We start from the raw sequence: 23,154 nt of genomic DNA, 5'->3' as shown, positions 1-23,154 counted from the left end.
AATTCAGATATGTTCTACCTCCCTGTCGGAGGCAGTAAACGCTGCTTCCGGACACCAGTTGCTGGAAGCCACAAATTGGGCGTGTTGTCGCACTCAGAACCTGCTTTTGGGCTTCCCATTGAGGCTGGGACCAGAATGCTGGACTAGACTGGCCTGATCTCAGCAGAGATCTTCTCATGTTCTTAAACCAAGCAGAATTAAAAACCACAAACACACAAAATCAGAGTGGGAGAGAGAAGGCTGCTGCAGCTCAGCCATCCAATGGTTAAATGGACTGAGCTCTTGTTCCTAGAGAGGCAGGAAGTTTTGAAAGTGAGGTGGGAGAGACTATGGGGGGGGGCACACTCCTTGGTCTTCCAGGGAGGCAAACAGGCCCAGTGACATTTTTTGGCAAGGCTGATGGGTGGAGTGGTGGAGGCCTGGATCCAAGAGGTGCAGGAGGAGGGTGCATTGGGGGGAAGTGGCGCAGCAATAAAACTGCTGGCACGTTTGCAAAGCTAAGCAGGGTCCAGTATGGTTTCAAATTGGATGGGATACCTCCGTTGATTCCTGCATTGCAGGGGGCTGGACTGGATGACCCTGAGGGGTCCCTTCCAACTCTACCATTCAGTGAAAGAGAATCCCCCTTCCCACCATGGGGTGGTGGTGCTGATCCATGCAAGTGGGCTGCAAAATGGGGGCCCCACTCAGCTGCATTGATCTGCCAAACTGCCTGGAAAGCCCCGACTGCAATATATGGGGTGGGAATAAATGGATTTGCAGGGCAGAGGTGGACAGGTGAAGGAATTCTTTAAAAATAAAAAGGAGGAAGAACCCCCTCCCCCCAAAAAATCCACACCCATCCAACTACAAAGTGCCCCCCCAAACCCCTGATTGGGTTTTAAAGGATCTTACTCCCCTCCTGCCTCTACTCTGAACTCTTAACCAATCTGTGTAGGAGCAGGAGAGGAAAGAGCTTTGCGGAGGGAAGAGGGGAACGTAGCTGTGCAGCTTTACAGTGCCAGAACTGGAGGGGAACTACTTTTTTGGTTTCCTGAACGTGAAAAGAGGCTGCTCAGTTTCTCTCCTGCATCATCGTCGTCATCATCATCATCACAACAACAACAATTTATACCTCACACGTGGGTGTAGTCAGGATTTTTGTTGGGGGGGCAGGCCTTTTTTGGGGGGGGCAGAACCTCAGTTAGCTATGTATTTTTATTGATTTCTATTGGTTGGGGGGGCAGCTGCCCCTCCCTGGCCCCTCTTGGCTACGCCCATGATAAAACATCAATCATGAATTTATCGGAACTGTTTCTTCCTTCAATTTTCAGGCATAAATCCTTTGGTAAGGAAGGGATCATATTCCCCTTTCCTTCTAGGGCTCAAATATACAAATATGATTGGGAAGAAAACCTGCCTGTTTAAACTGTGCAACGAGTTCCGGCATTTGTTACTGCAATGTGTTTGATGGGGGAAGTCTTCTCTCTGGTCAGGTGCAAGTCCGTTTAACTGTCGCTGTGGGAACTTTGACGGACAGCTGAAGAGGGGCTGGAGCGATGTGTATTCTGATTGGCGGTTGCTGGTTTAGAATTCTTAGTGAGACGCTGTGATTGGCTGGGTTCGCCCAAGGAAGTATATATATAGCCAGGTGCTATTCAGCAGAGTTAGTTGGAGCTGTTGGTGCTCCTGGAGTCAGACAGAAGAAGGCAGAGGAAGAGGATGGGGAAAGAAGATCCAGAAGGAAGGGCAGAGGGGCTTGGTGGCCAAAGGCTTCTTGGGCTAGCCATATAACTCAGCCTAAGGAGTCTACAGCACTGAAGGAGAAGAAAGGAGAGGCGGTTTGCAATGCTGGGCTCTGGTGCCTGGTAGGGGAGCCAGAGGAAGATTCCAGGACAGCAAAAACAGGCCTGGGGTTTCATTTATGGGAGTTAAAATCTAGTCCCCATTTACAGAGTTATGCCTTTAATTTGACCCTTTCATTAGTTCCCTTTTCTCTCCTATAAAAAGTATGCAAGACCACCTCTGTTTAGAGTTTAAATAACAAATAACTTGTACTCAGTTCAGACCCTCCAAGTGTCCTAGATTTACAGAAGCCGTCCCAGTTTCTGATTTGATCCTGGCATGTCCTGCTTTTCATTAGGACATCCCCTAACGGTCAGGCTTCACTGTGATGGAGTAACTACAAGGGCAATATGGCAAAAGGGTTTTATAACATTATTATATTTACAGATAGGTAGCCGTGTTGGTCTGCCATAGTCAAAATAAAAAAATTTCTTCCAGTAGCACCTTAAAGACCAACTAAGTTAGTTCTTGAACTAACTTAGTTGGTCTTTAAGGTGCTACTGGAAGGAATTTTTTTATTTTTATTATTATATTTGTTAAATATAGCCTATATCTGACCGGGTTTGTACCATGCCTATATCCCACAGTTGCCAGGGTTATTGGTAAGTTAAGGGTCCAGAGAGTTTAAATTATGTTAAATGGTGGCAGCAGTACAGGTTTAGGGAATTCTTTGGGGTAGAAATTGGGTTTTGTTAATAAACTAAGGAAAATCCCTCCTTCCCTCGCCACAGTGACCAAGTAAGTAGACTGTGAAAGCTACCACTGTCTCTCACATGTAGGGAAGAATATTCTGAGTACAGAATATGTGCTTTTTTCAGTGTCTGGTTTCCTTTGAGGATGTGGCTGTGTCTTTCACCAAAGGGGAGTGGGACAGATGCTGAAGGGTTGGGAAGCCATATATGTTATTATGGGGGTGGTTGTTGTTGTTATTATTGCTACATTTATTGATCACTTCCCATCCCAAAATGTTTTACAATAAAAACGTATATAAGAATTGCACACACAGCACAGTCTTTTGGAGGACTGAATACCAGGGTTCAAACTATGTGCTGTATTTATTTTCTTCCTGTACTGAATCTCCAATGGTTCCAGTTACAGATAGGTAGCCGTGTTGGTCTGCCATAGTCAAAAAAAAAAAAAATCCTTCCAGTAGCACCTTAAAGACCAACTAAGTGTATCTGAAGAAGTGTGCATGCACACGAAAGCTCATACCAAGAACTAACTTAGTTGGTATTTAAGGTGCTACTGGAAGGAATTTTTTTATTTTGAATCTCCAATGTTTGGCTGCTCTGAAAATCCATGGGTTCTGGTGTTATGGGGAGAAAAACCTGCCTCTATCCATTTCCCCCCCCCCCCTCGCTGTGAAATGTGTGATTCAAGCCTCACAGACAAAGAAGTATGCATCAATAGAGATGGACGGACGAGAGGATGAAGGACTTGACACAGAAAGTTTCGCCATGCGATCCTCTGCATGCCTGCTCAGAAGTAAATCCCACTGGACTCGATGAGGTTTCACTGCCAAGTCAATGTGTGTTTGGCTGATAAAAATATCTTGGGGTCTTAGCAGACTTAAGCTTAAGACGAGTCAACACCTGGCTTGAGAGCAGTACATGTGAAAAGGATCTAGGAGTCTAGATTGACCACAAACTTGACATGAGCCAACAGTGTGATGCGGCAGCTTAAAAAGCCAATGCAATTCTGGGATGCATCAATAGGAGTACAGTGGTGCCCTGCAAGACGAATGCCTCGCAAGACGGAAAACTCGCTAGACGAAAGAGAGTTCCTATGGGCTTGCTTCGCAAGACGACAATGTCTTGCGAGTTCCTACTGGGTTTTTTTCCTTTCCCCCACTTTTTCTAAGCCGCTAAGCCGCTTATCAGCTGATCCGATCAGCAGATAAGCCGCTAAAAGCCGCTAATAGCGCTAATCCGCTAATCCTTCAATGGGCTTGCTTCGCAAACCGCTAGACGAAGAGAATCACAGAACGGATTCTTTTCGTTTTGCGAGGCACCACTGTAAAGCATCTAGATCAAGGAAAGTAATAGTGCCACTGTATTCTGCTCTGGTCAGACCTCACCTGGAGTACTGTGTCTAGTTCTGGGCACCACAGTTCAAGAAGGACACTGACAAACTGGAACGTGTCCAGAGGAGGGCAACCAAAATGGTCAAAGGCCTGGAAACGATGCCTTATGAGGAACGGCTAAGGGAGCTGGGCATGTTTAGCCTGGAGAAGAGGAGGTTAAGGGGTGATATGATAGCCATGTTCAAATATATAAAAGGATGTCACATAGAGGAGGGAGAAAGGTTGTTTTCTGCTGCTCCAGAGAAGCAGACACGGAGCAATGGATCCAAACTACAAGAAAGAAGATTCCACCTAAACATTAGGAAGAACTTCCTGACAGTAAGAGCTGTTCGACAGTGGAATTTGCTGCCAAGGAGTGTGGTGGAGTCTCCTACTTTGGAGGTCTTTAAGCAGAGGCTTGACAACCATATGTCAGGAGTGCTCTGATGGTGTTTCCTGCTTGGCAGGGGGTTGGACTCGATGGCCCTTGTGGTCTCTTCCAACTCTATGATTCTATGAACAGTGTGAGGCAGTGGCAAAAAGGGCCAATGCTTTTCCATGCTGCATCAACAAACTTATAGTGTAGTGATCAAGAAAAGTACCTAATAGCATCACTCTATTCTGCACTGGCCAAACCCCAACTGGAGTCCTGTGTCCAGTTCTGGGCACCGACATTTAAGAAGGATATTGACAAGTTAGAACGTCTGCAGAGAAGGGTGATCAAGACCATCAAAGGTCTGGAAACCAAATACTGCAATAGGAATAGGGGCCCCACTATCAATTCTCAGCACCCTTAGCAAACTCTGTCTCTCAGGATTTTGCGGGGAAATGACTGTGTAAAGCAGCCCTTTACACGTATGATGTGAATGTAGACTTAGATGGATGATGATGATGATAATTTATACCCTGCCCATCTGACTGGGTTTCCCCAGCCACTCTGGGTGGCTTACAGGATATATAAAAATATAATGGCCCAAGGTCTCTGAAATCCTAGTGCAGCAGTCTAACCACTATAATACACCGGCAACTTTTTGTATATGCTTCTGACTTCCTCATGGGCTGCTGCAGAATTAATATTACCATGAGGCCTTTGGATGAAAGGTAGGGTATAAATGTGAAGATGAATTTAAAAAATCTGTATGAAATGTTCCACTGAAACTTTAGATATTTGCTGTTTTTAAGTGTGTGTGTGTGTAGACCATATTCATGGAAGACAATCTTACCCGGCTTACGAGTGATTGCCAACGAAGAAGACCTTGAGGGTTACACTCCCTGGATCCCATGAAAATATTTCAGCAAGGGGAAGGGGACCGCCGTGGCCCCATCTTTGGCCAGAGGAGGATCCAGCTGGCTCTCTCGCTTCCCTGCTCTGGGATAACAAGACCGTTTGGCCCCCAATTGCCAGTTGCCCTGGGACCACCAAGCGAAAGGGAGGCCCAATTGGGCCCTGTCCTTCCTTCCTTCTCTCTCACACACCCCCTTCCTCCCTCCTCTCACACACTTCCTCCTTTCCTTCTCTCTTTCTTACACATACACCACCACCCCCATTTCTCTCACATACAGCTCCTTCCACTCGGACATCATAATCATTATTATCATATTTATTAAATTTGTATATCACCCTATATCCTCAGGGTGGTTACCACATAAAAGCACAACATGAAAACACAAATTACGTAATAAAAATTAAAACAAGTCAAACAATTATACAAGTTCTCACACATTCCTCCTTTCCTTCTCGCACTTCTTTTTCACATACATTCCTCCTCCTTTCTCACACGCCTTCTCCCTCTTTTTCACACATTCTTCCTTCCCTCACTTTTCCACACACATTCCTCACACCTTTCCTACCTTCTCTCACTTTCTCACACATTCCTTTCTTGCCTTATTCCTCCATTCTCTCTCTCTCTCACATTCCTTTCTTCCCCCTCTCCCTCTTTCTTTCCTCTCTCTCAGACACAACCTTCCTTTTCTCTCTCACACACATTCCTTTCTTTCCTTTCTCAGACACAACCTCCTTCCTTCTCTCTCTCTCTCTCTCTCTCTCTCACACACACACACACACACACATTCCTTTCTTCCCCCTCTATTTTCCTCTTTCTTCCCTCTCTCACACAGACACAACAGCCTCCCTTTTCTCACACTTTCTGACACAAGCTAGTCCGATAATACTAAGCCCCATCTCCACCCACTGCCATTTGGGGACTTTGAGATCGGTGGGTAGAAAATCTTGAGAAACTCCAGGCCAGATTTGACACCTTGGTTGCCCCTATGTGACTATATGATTCTATGACTCTTTTGGGAGGAAGGGCTGGGTATAAATTAAGGCAATAAAAATACAATATTGAGGCTGCCCTTTCACAGGCTGCCCAGGAGAGAAGTGTACAAGGGCCAGTTATCTGTTTACTTATTTATTCTTCCCACTTATTAGTTGCCCGATAACAGATATTTTTCAAGCCAACATACAGTAATAGTGTAAAACAAAATTTTAAATGCAAGCAGGTACAACAATTCCAACAATAAAATCCAACCCAGCGTAAAAACGCACAAGGGAGCCACCCGCAACCCCGCCAGGACTCAACACCCCCCTACAAAAGCTAAAAACCAATAACTAAATTGCCATTGATCGCCAGACACTAAAATAAAATATGTTACATTACGGTAAAATAATATCGAATGACATTAATAGGCTTGGGGAGAATAAAAAAGAGATCTGCCTGACACCAAAATATGTTAAAGTAGGGAACAAGGAGAGGGATTTATCAAATCTCCTCCTCTGCTATGAAGGTGTAAAAAGATATTTTTTTTGTGTTGACAGGGTCACTACAAAGTTTGGTCACCAGATGACAAAAGACTTAAGTTTTATCTGAATGGAGTGGATGTTTCCTAGATCTGTTCTGTTATTGCTGGAGAAAGTCAGTAAGGTTTTTGTCTTGCTTTCTGACCAGTTTCTCCTCTCAGTCTTCTATGACAAAGAGTCCCCAAGACAGTTTTTATTCTTTTTATCACAAGATAGAAATTCCCCTCAGGATTTTCCCTCTCCATCGATAGAGGCTTCCAGGGCACAGTCATAAGATGGCTTCTATTCTTTTTTGTGTGTCACGTGACAGAAATTCCTCTCAGGATTTTTCCTCTCCATAAGACACAGCCACCAAGAGCTTCTATACTTTTTGTTATGTGACTAAGGATGTCATATTTCAAAAGGCGAAAATCTGGAAACAAAAGTTGTTGAGGTTGGGGTTTGGTTTTGTTTTTTGCCAAAGTTCTTGAGCTTTTTTAGTTTTGCCCAAACTTTTTGCTGAAAGAGTTTTTGTGCTATTTTTAAGGAAGATCGCAAAAAACGGCACTGTTGCCATACATCCAGATTCTCCCAGACATTTCACCTTATACATGACAGAAATTCCCCTCAGGATTTTCACTCTCCATTTATGGGGTCTTCCAGAACACAAATTAACCAAGACAGTTTTTATTCTTTTCGCATGACAGAAATTCTCTGAAGAAATTCCCTCTCTGTTGATGGAAACACAGATACATCTAGCCAAACACATGCTGACTAGGATTTGGTCTGCACACGCAACACCACCTATGTCCACCTCACAAGTCAGTCTTTCCTGACAAAAGTTCAGCCGACAGTAAAACTATTAGTCTTAATAGTTTCCACCTGCCGTTTCCCCCGCAAGACGTGAATAAGCCTCTTCTTCTGTCACACCTGAAGGGTGACCAGCTCCTCAAATGACGCACAGAACCACCTAGCAAAAACAGTATTTTTTAAAAGAGTCGTGGAAGACAAAGGACCAGAGATAGGAGAGTGACTTCCATACAATGACAGGCAGCAGAGGAACATAGCAGTGTTCATACATCACAGAAGTTTGCTTGGTGGCGGCCTAACATGAAAGTAGTATTTCTTAGATTGCACAATAGGAAATATACACACTTAAAAAACAACAACGTAAGATTAGGAGACCTTCTTCCCTCTGCTGTACGCCTTCAAGGAATCAGGACGTCTGTAGTGCCTGGAAGAATTGCCAGATTTTATGATTGTGCGAAAACTCATTAAAATCTATGCAACTGAAGAGGAGACTCTGCAATTCCGGAAGCTCTTTCTTTGCTACAATCATTTTCATGATTTCTGATTAGCTGCGAACTGATCCCTTGCAGAAGCTGCAGTATATATAAATTTCCCACAACATGAATAATTCCTGGAGCCCAACAAGGCTTATTGCATGACAACCGCTCCACTGTTTTCATCGTTGCAGTGGATCATCTCCTCCTTGAATTCTTTGATGTCTAAGAAGTTCTGAGCGCTGGCCGAAGCCCTTTCAAAACTCCAAGCGCTGAAATGGTTCTCTGTGTGAACCCGCTGGTGTCTTATAAGGAGCGTGCTCGAAGTGAAGTTCTTTCCGCACTCCAAGCATTTGAACGGCTTCTCCCCGGTGTGGCTTCTCTGATGTTTGTTGAGCAGCGAGCTCTCGCGGAAGCTTTTCCCGCACTGCTGGCATTTGAACGGCTTCTCCGCCGTGTGGGTTCTCTCGTGTCTAATAAGGAGCGTGCTCCAAGTGAAGCTCTTCCCGCACTCCAGGCATTTGAAGGGTTTGTCTCCCGTGTGGGTTCTCACGTGAGAGATGAGGATGGAGTTGTGGCTGAAGCTTTTGCCGCATTCCGTGCACTTGAAGGGCTTCTCGCCGGTGTGCGTCCTCTCGTGGCAGGTGAGGTGTATGTGCTGGCGGAAGCTCCGGCCGCACTCCAGGCATTTGAAGGGCTTCTCTCCCGTGTGGATCCGCTTGTGGGAGGTGAGGTGGATGAGCTGGCGGAACCTCTTCCCGCACTCGGGACACTTGAACGGCTTCTGCCCTGTGTGCATCCCTTGGTGCGCAGTAAGGATCCCGCTCTGGCTGAAGCACTTCCCGCACTCCAGGCACTGATACGGCTTCTCCCCGGTGTGGGTTCTCTGATGTGAAGTAAGGCTCCTGCTCTGGCTGAAGCTCTTCCCGCACACCGGACACTTATACGGTCTCTCTCCCGTGTGGCTGACTTGGTGCCTGATGAGGTTGGTGCTGTCACTGAATTCCTTCCCGCACTCCAAGCACTTGAACGGTTTCTCTCCCGTGTGGGTTCTCTCGTGTCGGATAAGTTCCGAGCTCCGGCTGAAGCTCTTCCCGCAAACCTGGCACCTGAAGGGCTTTTCCCCTGTGTGAGTCCTTTCATGTCGAATGAGTTCCGCGCTGTGGCCAAAGCTCTTCCCGCACAGCAAGCAGTTAAACGGCTTCTCTCCGGTGTGGATTCTTTCGTGTCTGATAAGGTGGGAGCTCTGGCTGAAGCTCTTCCCGCACTCCCGGCATTTGAACGGTTTCTCTCCGGTGTGCGTTCTTTCGTGGGAAGTAAGGTGGATCTGCTGGCGGAAGCTCTTCCCGCACTGCTGACATTTAAAGGGCTTCTCTCCGGTGTGCGTTCTTTCGTGGGAGGTGAGGTGGATCTGCTGGCGAAAGCTCTTCCCACACTCCAGACACTTGAATGGTTTCTGTCCTGTGTGCATTCCCTGGTGTGCGGTAAGGATCCCGCTCTGACTGAAGCACTTTCCACACTCCAGGCACTGATATGGTTTCTCCCCAGTGTGGCTTCTCTGATGTGAAGTAAGAATCCCGGCCTGGCTGAAACACTTTCCGCACTCCAGGCATTTATAAGGCTTCTCTCCCGTGTGACTCCTCTGATGTGAAGTAAGGTTTCTGCTCTGAGTGAAGCTTTTCCCGCACTCCAGGCATTTGAAAGGTTTCTCTCCGGTGTGGATTCTTTTATGTCGAATAAGCTCTGAGTTGCGCTTGAAGCTCTTTCCGCAGTCCAGGCATTTATATGGTTTGTCTCCTGTCTGGGTTTTCCAATGCATTTGAAGGCCTGGTGCATCGTTAAAGCTTTCCGAATACGCCGGGCACTCGTTCCTTCTTCCTCCTTTATGTTTTCCTGGATGGGCTGGGATTTCAAAGAAGCCGCTGTTCAGACAACCAATAGTTTCACCCCAATCCTGATCTGCCTCGTTTCCTGCTTGCATCTTTATCCCATCTTGATTCCCAAGGTTCTCGACCATAGCTGGAAATGTAATGCCTTCCTCCAATGCCTGATGGGCTTCCTCATCATTTTCTCTCTTCCACACATGCCCTGCTGAAATAAAAGAGAAATGTGATGTGAGGGAAAAGAAGAAAAATCAATTACAGAATACAACAGCTGCCCCAAACTTTCTACCACCTTGCCTCTCCCGGTAAACCAACAGTAACCCCTACCTAGTGAACAACTTCAGACCTTGGCATTCTTCAGACATTTGGCCTGCCGTTGCTATTATTAAAGGGACCCCTGACCATTAGGTCCAGTCATGGCCGACTCGGGTTGCGGCACTCATCTCACTTTATTTGCCGAGGGAGCCAGCGTACAGCTTCCGGGTCATGTGGCCAGCATGACTAAGCCACTTCTGGTGAACCAGAGCAGTGCACGGAAATGCCATTTATCTTCCCGCCAGAGTAGTACCTATTTATCTACTTGCACTTTGACGTGCTTTCAAACTGCTAGGTTGGCAGGAGCAGGGACCGAGCAAGGGGAGCTCACCTAGTTGCGGGGATTCGGACTGCTGACCTTCTGATCATCAAGTGCTAGGCTCTGTGGTTTAACCCACAGTGCCACCCGCGTCCCTGTTGCTATTATTACTTTAGTTATTATTAACATTGATTTATTAATAACCTTCTAAACCTCCATCTCAAAGTGATTTACACAATTAAAAACTCAGAAACAGTAATGAGTTTTTAACTGTGTAAATCACTTTGTGATGCTTGTTTAGAAAGTGATTACTGAGTTATTTGAAGTTCCACAGATCACTCTCCTTCCCAGGCTGAGAGGAAAAATGGCGAAAACAGGATATTTATTGGGACATTGTGATTTTTGTAGGTGCTGTTAAAGTTGAAAAAAAACGAAGCAAGGGGCGGAGCAATGGAGAACTTCTGAAACAACAGTGGGATGTTAGCTCCGCCCAAGGCAGGATGGAGAACAGCAACAACCGGGAAAAGATAGACTAAACATTTTACAAGGAGAGGAAGAAACACCATGGGCAAAATAATTGCCACACACAGGAAGAACAAGGATATAGTTTGAATGCTTCACCTGTAGATTTACAAATCCCTTAATGTGTCAATACGAACGGAAGTCATTAATATTGCAGTTATTTTATAAGGGATTGTTATTTTGACAGGAGTGTAGTTGAAATTAATAAGATTTTGGAACGCAGAAATAAAGTAAATCATCAAACCATCAATTCTAGTATGCGGGGGGGGGGGGGACTAAATTTTATAATTTGGCATCTGAATGATTGGTATTAGTAATTGTATTATAATTTGGCATTGTTATAATGAGGCTAATATTGGATTATTGTAATTAAAAACTAATAAAAATTATTTTGAAAAAACAACAACTCAGAAACAACTAAAACATTTAAAACAAGATATTATTATTAGTGTATTATGGCGTGCGAAACTCGTATTCTGTTTTTTAGGATACTGTTTTATTGGTTTTTTTTTCATATTTTTGAATGCCATTTAGGGATCTTTAAAACACAGAGCAGTTTAGATGCGCTTTAAAACAAAGAAACAAATTTAGAATGGAGTTCTATCCAATTTCGAACGGAACTCACATTCATCGACCGCATTCTGGAGGGCCAGGCTTGCGTGGGATCGTCCGCTGGAAGCCATGAACATTTCTTCGAACCCGGGGCTTTCCTCTTGGATATGCTGTGCCGTGATCTCTGCCATGTTCCTGTCATCTTTGCAGAAGCGGGTTGAGAAAAAAGAAAGAATGAGAATCGTAAAACTTCAGTCCTAGATACAACAAGATAGGAAGCTCCACAGGAAGAGGAGTGGGGGGGAAACTCGTGATTTGTTTGGAGGCAAACAAGACATAAAACCAAGGTTTGTATATAACGCTAAGGCAGCTTAGCTCCTGGCAGCAAACTACCAGCAAAGGAAAAGCGAAGCCCCTGCAAATTTCATCAACTTGCACCCAGCAGTGCTCACATTAATGTTAAACCATTGTTTAACTATGGTCAAACATGATAAATAAACAAGGCCATCAGGGGTTTTCGTCTTCATCTCCGAGCTTGCAGTTTGGGAAAAGAATTCAAAGCCCCAGATGTCACTTTGTTCCTTCTTCCTTTCTACATTATAAAAACCAATGTTCCCATAAACACCACGATTTACAACAGCATACATCTACAAAACACGTTCTTACTAAGTGAGCCACAAGTTAGTGTAAACCTTTGGGGCTGGTCCTTGGTTTTCTGGAGACCCCAAACTCCACCATTCTCACACTAAGGTGTCTTTGTGCTTTGCTCCTTTCACAAGTCACCTTGTTCTGGATGAAGGAAATTCTATAGGGAGCCCTAAAGTTCCCAGACAACAGACTGTCTCCCCACACATCTAAGGAGCTACCTGACAAACTTTCCTCTTCGCTGAACTCTCCTCTTTGTCACAGTCCCAGACAAACAGTTCTTCCTCTTTATGCCAGCCAGGAGATGAAGTCAGAAATCTTGTAATAATAATAATAATAATAATAATAATAATAATAATAATAATAATAATAATATATGAAATAACGGCAGCAAGAGTACTATTGGCACAGAAATGGAAACAAGAAGAATTACCGACGAAAGAGGAATGGCAGATGAAATTAATGGACTATGCAGAATTAGACAAGATGACAGGAAGGATTCGAAACCTGCGGGATGAGAGATTCTCAGAGGACTGGAGTAAATATGTGAACTATTTGAAAAGCAATTGTAATCAACAGATTACGCTAGTAGGATTGCAAGAAGTTTTGTAAGGAGGACTATGTGAAATATTGCAGAGAAAAGTATGAAGAGAAGTATTAGTGAAGGACTATTAAAAGTAATAGTGAAAGTAATGAAATGCAGATTAAGCGATAAAGACTGAAAAATCTTCAGATGTGGTTGATGGAAGTCTAAAACATTGAATCAGATAAGAAAATATGTAGTATGTTTTTTGGAAATTTCATGTAAAAATTAATAAAAATATATTTTTTAATAATAATTGGAGATTCCGATATTTCTGCCTCTTTCTGCCCCACAAAAGTCAAATCTTAAAAAAGCAAGATTTTTTTTTTAAAGCTTGCAACAGTTGGGTAAGGTCACTTTGGCCTTCAAAACATCCACCTGTTGTCTGTTGCTTGCCCCTGGCTTGAATTTGACATACCAGAAAGAGATGGAAAGAAGACAAAGTCCTGACCAGAAGAGAACAGCAGATTTAAATTGATGGATTAGGCCAAAATGGCAAAAATGACTGAAAGAAACAGGAAGACCAAAATTTTAATAAGGAATGGGGGGGAAATTATAATTTATATTAAAAATCATTGTAAACAGTTAAAACTGTTAGTAGGATTGGAATAAAATTTGTAGTTTAATGGTGAATTTTGGATATAGAGTTGTACTTTCGTTTTCGAACGTAATCTGTTCCAGAAGACTGTTCTGACTTCTGAAACATTCGAAAACCGAAGTGTGTTTACTTCCGGAAGCATTTACTTGCAGAAAACTCAATACGGAAACCGCGTGGCACGTTTGACTTCCGAAAAGCATTCGGAAACCGAAGCAGTCACTTCTGGGTTTTTGGTGTTCAAAACCCGAAACATTTGACTTCCAAGATGTTTGAAAACCAAGGTACGACAGGACCCATAAAGGGGAGGAGGAAAATCCAGGAGATTCTTTGGAATCTTGTTGTTATGATGTATGTTGGATATGTGATTGTAAAACTTTAATTTGAAAAACCAAATCAATTTATTTACAGTCATACCTTGGGTTGAAGTAGCTTCGGGATGAGTATTTTTTGGTTGTGCTCTGCGGCGACCCAGAAGTAGCGGAGCGCGTTACTTCCGGGTTTCGCCGCTCATGCATGTGCAGACGCTCAAAATGACGTCACGTGCATGCGCGGAAGCGGCGAATCGCGACCCGCAGATGCGCGGACACAGGTTGCGTTCACTTCAGGATGCGAATGGGGCTCTGGAACAGATCCCGTTTGCATCCAGAGGTACCACTGTATTTATTTTTTAAAAGGAAAATGGTACAGTTGAAAATGGTACAGTTGCTTTTGAATTATGGTGCTGGAGGAGACTCTTGAGAGTCCCATGGACTGCAAGAAGATCAAACCTATCCATTCTGAAGGAAATCAGCCCTGAGTGCTCACTGGAAGGACAGATCCTGAGGTTGAGGCTCCAATACTTTGGCCACCTCATGAGAAGAGAAGACTCCCTGGAAAAGACCCTGATGTTGGGAAAGATGGAGGGCACAAGGAGAAGGGGACGACAGAGGACGAGATGGTTGGATAGTGTTCTCGAAGCTACGAACATGAGTTTGACCAAACTGTGGGAGGCAGTGGAAGACGGGAGTGCCTGGCATGCTCTGGTCCAGGGGGTCATGAAGAGTCGGACACGTCTAAATGACTAAACAACAACAGTTGAAGAGGGACCAAGGATGAGTTCCCAAGAGTCTTAGCGCAGGACTGGCTGGTTTAAGCAACCAAGACTCCTTTAAACAGAGCCAACAGGCTGGTGGCCCTCTGTGGAGAAGGCACCTGGCATTTCAGGCTGAGAGGGAGCTGCCTGGATAGGAGAAAGGAAGACATAAGAGCTGGAAAGGTCAACCTATGGTGGCCCTAGCCAGGTTCTGGCAGCAGTTTGGCCTGGTGGCATGGATGCCGGCACTTGCTGCAGCTTTCCCGGAGCAGAACTGAGGTCGGGCCTGAGCAGCAAGTAAAAAAAATCCCCAGAGATGAATGCAAATAGCCGAAAAGAGTGAAAGATCCCAAGAGATGAGAGCCTCCTGGATCAGGCCAGTGGAACAGGGCAGCATCCTGTTCTAAAGCAACCAACCAGGTGCTCAAGAGGGAAGACTGCAAGCAGGAGCTGAACGCAACAGCCCTCTCTTCTCCTGCACTTTCGAGAAACAGGTTGTGGGGGCAGAACATAGCCATCAAGATTTAGTAGCCACCAGATAGTCTTATCCTCCATGAATCTGCCTAATCGTCTTCTAAAGCCATCTTTAGGTTGGTGGCCATCTTTCGGAGGAAGAGAGGAGAACTAGCCCCACTGTACATCGGGGAGGGCTGTGTGGAGAGAGTCTCTTCCGTTAAATTCCTAGGAATTTATCTCAGCGAAGACCTTACTTGGAAAATAAATACAACCCAGGTGGTTAAGAAAGCCCAGCAGAGACTGCATCTCCTCAGAATATTGCAAAAGAACGATGTCAATCAACAGTTGATGATCTCCTTCTACTGGTCAACAATAGAAAGTGTCCTTTCATACTGCATCACGGTGTGGTAACCTGGTTTGACATCAACTGATAGGAAGTGCCTACAGAGGGTGGTGAATACAGCACAAGATATTATGGGCTGTCCCGTGAATCCGCTGGATGAAATAGCGGAAGAACGTTGCCTCAGGAGAGTGAGGAAAATTCTCAGGGATGATTCACACCCCGGCTGGCACTTTCTTGATCTGCCCTCAGGCAGAAGATATAGAATCATGATCAGTCGCACCAACAGGGTAAAGAACAGCTTCTATCCGCGGGCTGTTAGGCTGCTGAATGAAAAGATAACAACAGGGCAACTGACTTTCAGGTTTGGTGGTTGTGCGTCAGTAAACGAGGGGAATTAAGACTAAGAGAGCTGAGTGGGCGGGTGCTCGTGTAATCTCACTGTATACAAGTTGTACAAGCGACAATAAAGTATTTCAATTTCAGTTTCAATCGCTGCCTCTTGGGGGAGTGAATCCCACAGTTTAGCTATCTGCTGCGTGAAGAAGTCCTTTGTCAGTCCTGAATCGTCCAACATTCAGTTGGATGTCCCTGTGACGTTAACATATGAGAGTGCTGGAGGTGAAATAGTTAAACAGGTTACCCAATCAGAACCCAGGGGGTGGAGTCAGAGGGAGTATAAAACCAGCTCTGGGAGGGGGAAAAGAGGAGTTTGTTGGGAGTTGGGTGGTTTGTTGGAGTGGGAGTGAATTGAGTCTGTGGGGAGGTTGAGTTAGTGCAGTGAAACAAGTTGAGTCAGGAACAGTTAGGAGCTAGGAAGACAAGTAAATATCTGAGAGGCGGTTTAGTGAGTGAGAGCAGGTAGCGGAAGTTATAGGTCTGGACAGGCACCCCATGATTGCAATTGACCAATACCGTTTATGAAACCACACGCTTGTTAAACTGCAATAAATAAACAAAAGTTTATGTTCCAGTTTAACCCTGACTGGACTCAGTATTGTCCCAGGTAGAGCCTGGGTGGTGGCAGCGAGAAATCAAATGGTGGCACAGGGATCAATAGACGGTGAAACGTCCGGGGACCCTGTGTGATCGCCACACTCCCAGCGCTATTTTTCTGGGGAAAGGGGTGCCAGAACCCTCACTTTTTCTTTTAGAATGGCACCCACCCGGGAGGTTGCCAGAACTGAGTTCTGGTGAATTCCCCCTGGAAAAAAAGAAAAAAGCTCCGAATGTTCCAGCGTTATGAGAGAGGAACAAACTCTTTGTCCCCTATCCACTTTCTCCAGCTTCGCTGACCTACCCCTGGTTCCATCATTCGACATTAAGGGGCAAAAAAGCTTTCTATCTGCTTTCTCCATCATCATGGATAACTTGACACATCTCTGTTGTCTGGCCCCTTTACTCACAATTTTTCTACTCTTAAGTAGCTGCCCCCCTCACAAAAAAAAATCTTTCCACATACAGTGGACGCTCGGGTTGTGAACGTGACCCGTGCAGGATGCACGTTCGCAACCACCAGCGTTCGCAACCCGCAGCGGCGCATCTGCGCACACACAGTTGCAATTTGATTTAGTGCTTCTGCGCACGCGCGACCGCCGAAACCCAGAAGTAACCCATTCTGGGTCCTCGGACTTCGGCAGTCCGTAACCCAGAAAAATGCAACCTGAAGTGTCTGTAACCCGAGGTACGACCGTAGATGAATTACTCCAGCCCTCCAATTGTGAAACTGCTGTGTGAAATTATAGTCTTTAAAAGCTGTGGGCCATTCCAAAAGGCACACTGAGAACAGAAAGGTGAGAGAAATGTGCTTTTAATGCAGAGATGGGGAATTTGCGGCCCTGCAAATACCGTTGGGACTCCCATCAGCCAAACCAAATTCCCAGCCAGCATGGCTGATAATCGAGGAATTATGGGAGCGGGACGCCATCATCACCAGCTCCTCCCCCACTTTCGAGAAAAGAAGTCTTAATAAATGTTCTGCTTCTGAACTTCCCATAGGGACCTAGAATCATAGAATCCTAGAGTTGGAAGAGACCACAAGGGCCATCGAGTCCAACCCCCTGCCAAGCAGGAAACACCATCAGAGCACTCCTGACATATGGTTGTCAAGCCTCTGCTTAAAGACCTCCAAAGCAGGAGACTCCACCACACTCCTTGGCAGCAAATTCCACTGTCGAACAGCTCTTACTGTCAGGAGGTTCTTCCTAATGTTTAGGTGGAATCTTCTTTCTTGTAGTTTGGATCCATTGCTCCGTGGCCGCTTCTCTGGAGCAGCAGAAAACAACCTTTCTCCCTTGGTTGGTTCAACTGGCTGCTGGACTAATCTGGATTAGGAGCCGAGATTGGCTTGAACCAGCAGGTTCTAAAAACGAAGATGGCAGGATTCTTTTCACACACTGCTTTTATTTTGTGTTCCCGTTTCTTGTGAGGAAAAATTGCTTTTTGGAAACCAAATTTGAATTTGATCTAGACCAGGGTTTCCCCAAACTTGGGTCTCCAGCTGCTTTTGGACCAATAATAATAATAATAATAATAATAATAATAATAATAATAATAATAATAATAATATAATTGTATTTATACCCCGCCCTCCCCAGCCAGAGCCGGGCTCAGGGCGGCTAACACCAATAAAATGTCAGTAAAAACACAGTAAGAAAAAAAGAAAAGAAAAAACCAATTTAAAACACAGGTTAAAAAGCAATTTAAAATGCAGCCTCATTTTAAAAGTCAAAACCATACAGGGAGGGAAACGTAAGGGTCAGACCAAGCCCAAACCAAAGGCCAGGCGGAACAGCTCTGTCTTGCAGGCCCTGTGGAAAGATGTCAAGTCCCGTAGGGCCCTAGTCTCTTGGGACAGAGCGTTCCACCAAGTCGGGGCCAGTACTGAAAAGGCCCTGGCCCTAGTTGAGACCAACCTAACCACCTTGTGACTTGGGACCTCCAAAATGCTTAGCTGTCAACGTTTCCCTTTTTTTAAAGGGAAATTCCCTTATTCCGAATAGGATTCCTCGCAAGAAAAGGGAAAAGTTGACAGCTATGAAAATGTTGTCATTTCTGGACCGTAAGGTCCTCCGCAGGGCATATCAGGAGAGGCAGTCCCATAGGTATGTGGGTCCTAGGCCACACAGCAGGACCAGGACTCAGGGATGATGGGAAGCGTAGTCCCAAAACAGCAGGAGACCTGAGTTTGGGAAACCCTAATCTAGAGTCTCAGGGTCCTTTCCAACTCTGCAATTCTATAATTCTATGACTCCCTCCGCTTTGCCCCAGGTATACAGTGCGCGAAGCAACCCTATTAGCGGCTTAGCGCTATTAGCGGTTTAGCAGCTATTAAAGGCTTAGCGGCTTAGCTGCTAAAAGGCTATTAGCGGCTTAGCGGCTTAGAAAAAGGGGGGGAGCGAAAAAAATTCTCAAGATTCGCAAGACATTTTCATCTTGCGAAGCAAGCCCATAGGGAAATTCGTCCTGCGAAGCAACTCAAAAACAGAAAACCCTTTCGTCTCGCGGGTTTTCCGTCTTGCGAGGCATTCGTCTTGCGGGGGCACCACTGTACCTTACGTTCTTAAGAATGCCAATTGTTGGTAATCATAAATAGGAAGTGTGTTGCGATTTTGGGCGTCCCGTTCAGGCATCTGGCTGGCAACCAGGATACTGGCTTAGAAAGGTTCCCTTTGGCCTGGTCTTCTTTTTTTCTGCTTATGTGCTTAATCTCCTCACCGTAGCTGTCAACTTTTGCCTTTTCTTGCGAGGAATCCTATTCGGAATAAGGGAATTTACCTTTTTAAAAAGGGAAACGTTGACAGCTATGCTCCTCACCTAGGTTCTCCCATGCAGTTTGAACAGATCAACGTCATTCATTTAAACCACATGGTTTCCCCACAAAGGATCCTGGGAACTTTAGTTTATTAAGAGTGCTGGGAATTGTAGCTCCATGAGCAGGAAAACTAGAGGCATCGGAACTGGCTATTCGGGATAACGTGAGGTGCGTTTTGTATGTGCTATCATTTCCTGTGCTGTCTCCTTTAAAATAAAATTAATTTCTCAGATATACAGAACACCTTGCAATGCTAAAATTTAATATATAATAAACAACCAAAAGTAATTTTAAATATTTATTGCAATGACACCCACTGCTTTTAAATAGTTATGGTGGGTACAATAGGAAGAAACTTTTGAATCACAGCTTGAACTGGGTTTGGATCCTGACGCCTGTTCCCCTGTGAAAATAAGGTTTATACATATTAGTCTAACTTTTTGGGTTAAATTTGCTTTTCATTTCTACCTCAGATGCTATGCTTTGCATTTTTAGCTTTGGCCCAACCTGACTTTGTTTTTTGGTTGTTTTTTTTACTTTTTACTGGCAGAAAACAAGTGCTCACAATATTATTTATATTTCTTTTGCTTTGTGCTGTTATTTTATTGCTTATCCTGTTTCAGGAGAAGGTGAATATTGTCTTGTCAAGGGTGTTCAATTGTCTATAAAATCCAATAAAAGAATATTTTTAAAACAAAATTTACTATAACATAGTATAGGATTTAATGCATAATATCCGTATCTACCGGTATTTTAGCCAGCAACCTCCATGGGGCACCTCCCAAAATAACTATAACAACTAAAATATTGGGAGGATATCATAAAATATGGTTGCCATACATTCAGAATTTCCCAGACAATCCATGTCAGCAATGTCGTTTCTGGCGATTTCCATTAAAACAACTTGCCAAAAAAAGCCAACAACTTTTGTGTCCCTTTATTCAGGGTAACTTTTTGAAATACGGCAACCCTATCATAAAAGTTTTACATCTTTGCTTTTTGAATCTTGCAAAAAGGGACTGGGATTTTAATGGGATTCTGTGGAACGACCACCATAACCTTGCATTCTTTCTGAAACCAGGGGAAATTTACCATTTTTGCTGGGCTTTTAGCAGCTGATGAGTTAAATCATTTTAAAGCCATTTTTAATTATGCTATCTATGGTAATTGTTTTAATGTTTCTATTTATTATATAATGTTTCTATTTATTATGTATTTTTTAATATTAGGGTGTGTGTGTTTTGTGTAAAACAATAGACTCAACACAATGCAGCGGTTAGACTGTTGGACTGGGACCTGGGTTCAAATCCTCACTCAGCCATGAAGCTCACTGAATGTCCTGGTCCAGACACAGCCTAAACTACCTCACAGGGTTGTTGTGAGCATAAAATGGAGAGAAGAGCCACGCGCATCACCTCAAACTCCTCCAATGTAGAACACAGAAGTAGTAATAAATAATAAAGAAAGAAAAAAACTGTCCTGTGACTATTTCTGTTGAAAGGCTTTACAGTATATTAATATTTAAAAAAACCCAAAACAAATAAACTACGGCAATGTGCTTTCCCTCCCTTCCCTCAGTTAAGAAATTCTTGTAACATACCCTGTTTTACTGGAACATTCTTGGACTATAGGAATTATTGCAGGTCCCTTTTTCGTGTGTCTGTGTTTTTTCTATTTTACAATTTAGAGTATTCATTGAAACAAACTTAAAACATCAACGACTTCCCTTCTTCTCTTTCCAGGGTTCATTTTGCATACCATAAATCCCTGCATATTTTACATAGACCAAACCGTTCGGTATTCCATTATTACATCCATCAAAACTTATTTACATTGTTGAATTTATCTTAATGCTGTCAACGTTTTCAAAAACAGATGGGTAGCCGTGTTGGTCTGCCATAGTCAAAATAAAAAAATTCCTTCCTGTAGCACCTTAAAGACCAACTAAGTTAGTTCTTGGTATAAGCTTTCGTGTGCATGCACACTTCTTCAGGTGTATCTGAAGAAGTGTGCATGCACACGAAAGCTTATACCAAGAACTAACTTAGTTGGTCTTTAAGGTGCTACAGGAAGGAATTTTTTTATTTTAATGTTTTCAAAAGTACACAATTCCCCGTACCCCCCCATATATTCAATAAACATTTTCCAATCTTCTTTAAACGTGTGGTCCATTTCCATATACCACAGAAGTACCGTATTCATAAAGAGATCATGACAGGAGTCTGTAACCCGGCAGCAGCCAGATTACGCTCTTAAAAACTTGTAATCTGGACCAGCGTCCTGTTCTCAGTCGCCAAGCAGATGTCTGTGGCAAACCCACGAGCACAACAGAAAATATCCTCTGCCCTGATTTCCAGCAGCTGGTATTCAGAAGCATTACAGTGGTACCTTGGGTTAAGTACTTAATTTGGTCCGGAGGTCTGTTCTTAACCTGAAACTGTTCTTAACCTGAAGCACCACTTTAGCTAATGGGGCCTCCTGCTACTGCTGCGCCACCGCTGCGCGATTTCTGTTCTCATCCGGAAGCAAAGTTCTTAACCTGAAGCACTATTTCTGGGTTAGCGGAGTCTGTATCCTGAAGCGTCTGTAACCTGAAGCATATGTAACCTGAGGTACCACTGTACTGCCTTGGACCATGGAGGGGAATCACAGCCCTTAGAGCAGGGGTCAGCAAACTTTTTCAGCAGGGGGCCGGTCCACTGTCTCTCAGACCTTGTGGGGGGCCGGACTATATTTTTTTTGTAGGTGGGGGGAATGAATGAATTCCTATGCCCCACAAATAACCCAGAGATGCATTTTAAATAAAAAGACACAATCTACTCAGGTAAAAACACACTGATTCCTGGACCGTCCACGGGCCGGATTTAGAAGGCGATTGGGCCGGATCCGGCCCCCGGATCCATGCCTTAGAGCTAGTACCCATTGATAGCCTTCTCCTCCATAAATTTGTCCCTCGGAAAGGTCATCAGGGTTGGCGGCAGGCCCTGCCTCCTGTGGCAGCGAGTTCCATAGGTTAACGACTCACTGCAGGAAGGAGGGCCTTCTTTTAGAGAAGGGTGGGGGGCTTTTCCATATCCACTTTTCTGCACGCCATGCAGAGCTCTCCCAACCCCCCCACAGCTGCCCTTAGTGCAGCTCTCAACCTGGCGCCTGACAGCTGCTTTGACCAAGAACTCCCATCACCAGCCCCATTTGTTGCTGTTATTATTATTACTATTATTATTATTATTCTGTGTAAATTATATGCTTAAGGTTGCACACCACCCTGGGATAATTGGACAAAGAAGGGTATATAAATTGAATAAAATAAGAGCTGTTCGTCTCCCTCGGGAGGTGGTGGCCTCTCCTTCCTTGGAGGTTTTGAAGCAGAGCGTGGATGGCCACCTGTCATGGATGCTTTAGCTGATGCAATGCAGGGGGTCCGACTAGAGGACCCCTGGGTGTCCCTTCCAAGTCTAAGATTCTATGAAATAGCAATAATAGGAGACAAGGAGGAGAAAGGACCTTGCGTGCAGTGAAAGGAGGAGCAACATCAGTTCTGCTGCACAGACGGAAGGTGGCTGGGTGTCCTTTACTAGTTTATGTTGTGAACCACCCTGAGATATTTGGATGAAGGGCGGTATAGTAATTTAATAAATTAAAAATAATAAATAATACTCCCCCAGGCTGCAGCTTTCCCCCCCACTCTCTCTCCTCCTTTTCTACAAAGCCTGAAGCTTTTTGGGGCGTTGCAGCCTCTCCTTTTTTGCACCCGGAGCCAGACTCACCAGATCCGTCCCCAGACACGGAAGATGCAGAACCTGCAGCCGCCTTCCGACGTTCAGACGGGGCTCCAGCTTCCAGGAAAGGTGGGGGGGGTAGGGTAGAGAGGGGGGGTGAGAGGGGCGTTTGCAACCGGAAATGGATTTCTTGGGGCCACTCTAGGACACCGGGCTCGTTTTATTTAACCCTTTCAGGAGGCAGGCTCCACGTTCAGACAAAGAGGCTGCATACCCGCTTAGGGATTGCCGACACGGGCTGGCAGCGGCTCGGGATTGCCGACACGGGCTGGCAGCGGCTCGCGATGGTTTCAGGGATAGGAGACCTTTTTGCAGTCTTGCTTGGAGGGATTGAAGCTGTGGCCTTCCGTGCGTACAAAGGAGAGCGTGGATTCGGAAGGGATCCCGA

General features: G+C 44.7%; 1 protein-coding gene across 2 annotated transcripts; it reads right to left on the bottom strand.

Annotated features, from left to right (window-relative positions):
• Positions 1–6,281: 6,281 nt before the first annotated feature.
• LOC310701299 (uncharacterized protein) lies at positions 6,282–22,877 on the bottom strand. 2 transcript variants are annotated; one of them, XM_083491990.1, is made up of 3 exons: positions 22,755–22,877; positions 11,553–11,681; positions 6,282–10,036 (listed from the first exon to the last, which is right to left on the bottom strand). In XM_083491990.1, the coding sequence occupies exons 2-3, from the start codon at positions 11,668–11,670 to the stop codon at positions 8,103–8,105; spliced, it is 2,052 nt and encodes a 683-aa protein (XP_083348116.1). In that variant the 5' UTR covers positions 11,671–11,681; positions 22,755–22,877; the 3' UTR covers positions 6,282–8,102. The 2 variants fall into 2 exon arrangements, with proteins under 2 accessions (XP_083348116.1, XP_083348117.1); XM_083491991.1 differs by having other exon boundaries at positions 6,282–10,039; positions 22,755–22,839.
• Between the last annotated feature and the right edge of the window lie 277 nt (positions 22,878–23,154).

Source organism: Podarcis liolepis (assembly GCF_965112155.1).
Source record: "Podarcis liolepis genome assembly, chromosome: 2".
Taxonomy (NCBI): domain Eukaryota; kingdom Metazoa; phylum Chordata; class Lepidosauria; order Squamata; family Lacertidae; genus Podarcis; species Podarcis liolepis.
Note: the sequence above shows the minus strand (reverse complement) of the source record. Positions and strands in the feature narration are given on the sequence as shown.

What these genes read in the sequence shown, in the direction of transcription:
- LOC310701299 (XM_083491991.1), bottom strand. Translation starts at nt 11,670, where the DNA reads ATGGCAGAGATCACGGCACAGCATATCCAAGAGGAAAGCCCCGGGTTC. An exon ending in CCAGAATGCGGTCGATGAAT is followed by an intron (nt 10,040 to 11,552) that starts GTGAGTTCCGTT and finishes CTTTTATTTCAG; the next exon opens with CAGGGCATGTGTGGAAGAGA.